The sequence below is a fragment of the Silurus meridionalis genome, chromosome 15 (genome assembly GCF_014805685.1).
Source record: "Silurus meridionalis isolate SWU-2019-XX chromosome 15, ASM1480568v1, whole genome shotgun sequence".
Classification (NCBI taxonomy): Eukaryota; Metazoa; Chordata; class Actinopteri; order Siluriformes; family Siluridae; genus Silurus; species Silurus meridionalis.
Window position 1 is genome coordinate 342,501 of NC_060898.1, and position 5,000 is coordinate 347,500.

Genomic DNA, 5,000 nt, shown 5'->3' on the forward strand with positions numbered 1-5,000 from the left:
TTTGTCTGTCTGCCAGTCTGTCAGTCTGTCTGTCTGTCTGTCTGTCTGTGACATGTCTATTTGTCTGTCTGTCTGTCTGTCTGTCTGTCTGTCTGTCTGTCTGTCTTTCTGTGATGTGTCTATTTGTCTGTGATCGGTGTGTGACCAAAAATTGTATTAACTTTAATAAACTTGTAATTGTATGTAATAAACTTTAATATTTAAATGTGAGCCCTAAATATTAGCACATTATATATAATCAACATTACATTTAATTTGTATTTAATTATAAATCATTATTTATATTGATTTAAATATGGATGTAAACATTTGCTGAATTATATTAATTAGTGATAGTAGTAAATAATTTAAGTAATAATTAAAATAAAATACATTGTTTATCTAAATTATTTAAACTAATTAGCTGGAATTTATTTATATATGAATCTAAATTGTGTTTCCGTAGCGACGGTGTGTGATGGACAGTTTCTCTTGTTGGGGCCAAGTGGATTTTTTTACAGTAATAATTTCCACCTGGATGATAGAAGTGATGCAGTCTGTCGCTGGATTATACGGTATCTCTCTCTCTCTCTCTCTCTCTCTCTCTCTCTCTCTCTCTCTCTATATATATATCTCTTTTTTCTCATGTTCATTAACTGTAATATTAAAAACAGCTTGTTTATTTTTGATCTCTTTATCAGAGTTAATGAAGGTCTGATTATAAAGATTGATTTTGAGACTTTTGATTTGGAGCTTGGTGTCGATGTTCTGAGTGTGTACGAGGGAATCGGAGCTGCCAAAATCCCCACCTGTGAGTTTATATACATTATTACAAATAAAATAAATATACAGATAAAATAAATATGTATAAATAATGTACTTTCATGTGTATTTATTAGCAGCAGTTTTTGCTGTAACTGATCATTTGATGTATTTCTATAAAAGTGAATTTTGTATTTCTTATTATTATATTTTATTATATTATTATTATATCATTAAATGAATTAGTCGTTATTGTGTGAACGATTCTGTATAATTTTATATGTTTTTATATGTATATAGTAAAATGAATTAAAGTGAATCAGTCATGTGACTCCTGGTTCTTCTCAGACTCACTTTCAGGTTCATCTCCTGGAGTCATTCGCATTTTTTCCCATGAGGCCACATTGCAGTTCAGGTCCGATTTCACCAACAACAGTCGAGGCTTTAAAGCCACCTACCGAGAGGAGAACCTCACGCACATCAGCAGTACGTCTCAAACCTCAACTCTGCTCACTTCTGCACTGCAAACCTTCACTTCATCTCTGTTATTCAGCTGAGAGAATTAAAGGACGATCCAGGACACTTTACTGCACACTTCATGATCAGAACTTCTCCAGCAGAAGGTTAACTTCTCAACATTTGGAGGAAGATGTGGTCCTTGGTTGAAATTCAGGACCTGAGTGGTTCTGAGATGAAGTTCAGGTCCTAACACATGATGAAGTGTTCAGTGGTGTTAGTGAGAGGATATGAGCTTTAAAGTGGGAAGGAAAATTATTTTTCTTCAACATTCTAATCGCTTTATTTTAACTCTTTTCTAACCTTCAAATCCTCGTCTTGTCACCGTGGCCATTTCTGTAGGTGTTTAATAAAATAAAATCATTTTGTCTGAACATTAAGGCCCTGATGATAAATAAATAAATAAATGAATAAAATTAATTAAAATTGTGTTTGTGTGTTGAGATGAGGAGAAGATAAACTGCTCGTTTGAGGACGGATTCTGTTTCTGGAGACATGATGTTTATGATGATGGAGATTGGATCAGGAGGAACGGATCTTCTCCACCCTCTGTGACCGGGCCGAGCTTCGACCACACCTTCACTAACCAGTCAGGTAAAGTTCAACTTCCACACCTGTACTCAATCCATATATTCCAGATTTCCATCATGTGAACTCTGTTCATTATGACTCCATGTTTGTTGTATCCCAACCCACACCTTCCATCCTAACTCCAGGGTATTACATCATAACTCCGCCCCTTCCAGGAAGTTGGGAGAGGATGTTCCTTCTCCGTAGTCTCCCGTTGGCTCCTGCAGGAGAAGTGATGTGTTTGAGGTTCTGGTGAGTGTCGTTACTCCGTCTGTCTGTTTTTCTCTAAACTTCTCAGTCACGAGATCATAAACGAAATATTAAGATCATGTTAAAATATGAAGCAGTGGTGTTGGGGTTTCTCTCTGTGAGGTATCACATGCTCGGGGAGAACGTGCAGAGTCTGATTGTAAACACAGAGAGAGACTCGACCTCCACACCCCTGTTCCAGAAAGAGGGAAACTACGGAAACAACTGGAATTACGGACAAATAACCCTGAACGCCACGACAGATCAGACGGTCTGTAAATCATAAACAAACACTAAATAAAATCATCCACCATTTTATTTCCATCCTCAACACTCGACTCGTTTCAGATCGTATTTGCAGCTCGGAAGAGAGGAGGCACCAGGAACAATATTGCCCTGGATGACCTCAGTCTGACCTCTGGGCCGTGTGGAGTGGCACCACCTGGGCCGACCACCGTCCCACCTCCGACCACGCCTCCTCCGGGACCTGGTAATGCCCGGGTTTATATACTCTATAGTTATAGTCTCAGGTAGAAAAGTGCAGGTGATCATCTGAGGCTCTTTATCGGTATCGGAGTCCTTTGTTCTTCTACACCTTTACACGTCTTCACTCTGATATTCAACAGATCCTGATATTTACACTCCTCACTACAGTCTGATGTCTGATGTCACATGTCCATAAATAATGTTACACATTGCAGATATTTTCACTGATGATGATTTTTGCTGAATTAAAACTTGTGTTTCTCCACTACAGCTGATTGTGGAGGTCCGTTTGACCTTTATGAACCAAATACGACCTTCAGCTCACCAAATTATCCTCACAGCTACAGACACAACGCATCATGTGAGTGTCTCATGTGTACAAACAGCAGAAAAGAATCCTCTTATCCACATACTGTGTTTATACACTTGTGCTCCGCTCTCAGAGGAAAAGGCAGGTTTGTGTGGTGAAGTTTGTGTAGAGTATGGAGATGTTTGTTAGAGGTATGGAAGGAGTCTCCAGTGTCAGCTCGGTGTGACAGTCGGAGGAAACGCTGTGACTCTGTTTTGTGATATTATCAGGAGTTTACACTCCTGGTTTTCTCACTCACTCACATGATCCAACATACAGGATGGAATCTTACTAAAGAAAGAATAACGGGAACGAGTGTTTATAGCTGCTATAACGTGCATCAGAACAGGAACAAATGCGTTTCATTGAACACTCAATTCAGATAAATATGATATGAGGAATAAAATGTGTGTGTGTGTGTGTGTGTGTGTGTGTGTGTGTGTGTGTGTGTGTGTGTGTGTGTGTGTTCAGGTGTGTGGATTCTGCATGCTACACAAGGACAAAATATCCAGCTGCATTTCCAGGACTTCTCGTTAGAGGCAGCGTATGACTTGCTGGAGGTTCGAGACGGAGTCGAGCCGAATTCCACTTTACTGAGTCAGAGAATCACTGAGTCACTGGAATTATTATGAAATAATCCGATTCTAATCCAGCGCTGATTTGTAGTCGTTGTGTTACAGGTGTGTTGACGGGGACGAGATTTTCCTGATATCTTCTCCACGGGCTCGGAGATGACGGTGATGTTTTACTCTGATTCCACTGGAAGTTATCGTGGATTTCTGGCAAACTTCAGCACCGGCTTTAACCTCGGCCAAGCGGGTCAACATTTTAAACTGAATAATAAACCATGATTCCATAAAAAAAGATAAATATTTATATAGTAATAATTTAATGAATAATTGATTTATTTTGAATAATATATTATTGTCAGTTTTCTGGTTCAGATTGAGATTATTGTTTTATTGAATTAAATTGTTATCACTGAAACACACACGTGATAAAACTCTTTGGATTATTAGTTAATTTGATCAGTTTACTGTACAGTTTATCACAACAACATACTGCATCATTACATTTATTTTAGAATGAATAAAAAAAGCAGGAAATTGTGTGTGTTTCCTGTAGTGGCGTGTCAGGACACAGAGTACCGCTGCAGATCTGGAGTGTGTGTGCCGGCTGACAGTGTGTGTGACGGTGTCAGTAACTGCCCCGACGCCTCAGACGAGGCACAGTGTGGTGAGTTCATATTACCCACAATGCACTGTGAGGATGTTAACCCTGTCTCAATGTGGGAATATTCATTACATTTCTCTGATTTTTGTTCTGTTGTGTTGTTTGTTGTATGTTGTGTTATATATTGTGTTGTGTTGTTGTGTGTCAGTGAGTTTATCAGCAGTTTCTGTTCCTGGATCTCCTCGGCTGAAGATTGAGGTTGGAGGTCGTCTCCACTCGGTCTGTTCCTCTGACTGGAGCTCTCACTTCTCCACATACTTCTGTAAATATTTGGGCTACAGGTGAAGAATCACATCTACAGCATCATTCATACATCATACATATATACTACATACATACATCATACATCATACATACATCATACATACATACATCATACATAATTATACATACATACATCATTCATACATCATATATATACTACATACATACATCATACATATATATACATATATACATACATACATACATAATTATACATACATACATCATTCATACATCATACATATATACATACATACATACATCATACATCATACATACATCATACATACATACATCATATACATCATACATACATACATCATATACATACATCATACATATATACTACATACATACATCATACATAATTATACATACATACATCATTCATACATCATACATATATACTACATACATACATCATACATAATTATACATACATACATCATACATAATTATACATACATACATCATTCATACATCATACATATATACTACATACATACATCATACATCATACATACATCATACATACATACATCATACATAATTATACATACATACATCATTCATACATCATACATATATACTA

The 5,000-nt window shown here is 37.3% G+C and overlaps 1 protein-coding gene across 1 annotated transcript in view; it reads left to right on the forward strand.

The window, feature by feature from the left end:
• tmprss15 (transmembrane serine protease 15) overlaps positions 1-5,000 on the forward strand; it is a 13,862-nt gene that overhangs the window by 3,873 nt on the left and 4,989 nt on the right. Inside the window, 13 exon segments of the mRNA XM_046867815.1 lie at positions 446-554; positions 681-790; positions 1,090-1,227; positions 1,702-1,851; positions 1,974-2,079; positions 2,200-2,347; positions 2,425-2,566; positions 2,834-2,923; positions 3,383-3,508; positions 3,592-3,607; positions 3,609-3,730; positions 4,037-4,147; positions 4,293-4,425. Coding sequence (XP_046723771.1) covers positions 446-554; positions 681-790; positions 1,090-1,227; positions 1,702-1,851; positions 1,974-2,079; positions 2,200-2,347; positions 2,425-2,566; positions 2,834-2,923; positions 3,383-3,508; positions 3,592-3,607; positions 3,609-3,730; positions 4,037-4,147; positions 4,293-4,425 — 1,501 coding nt within the window.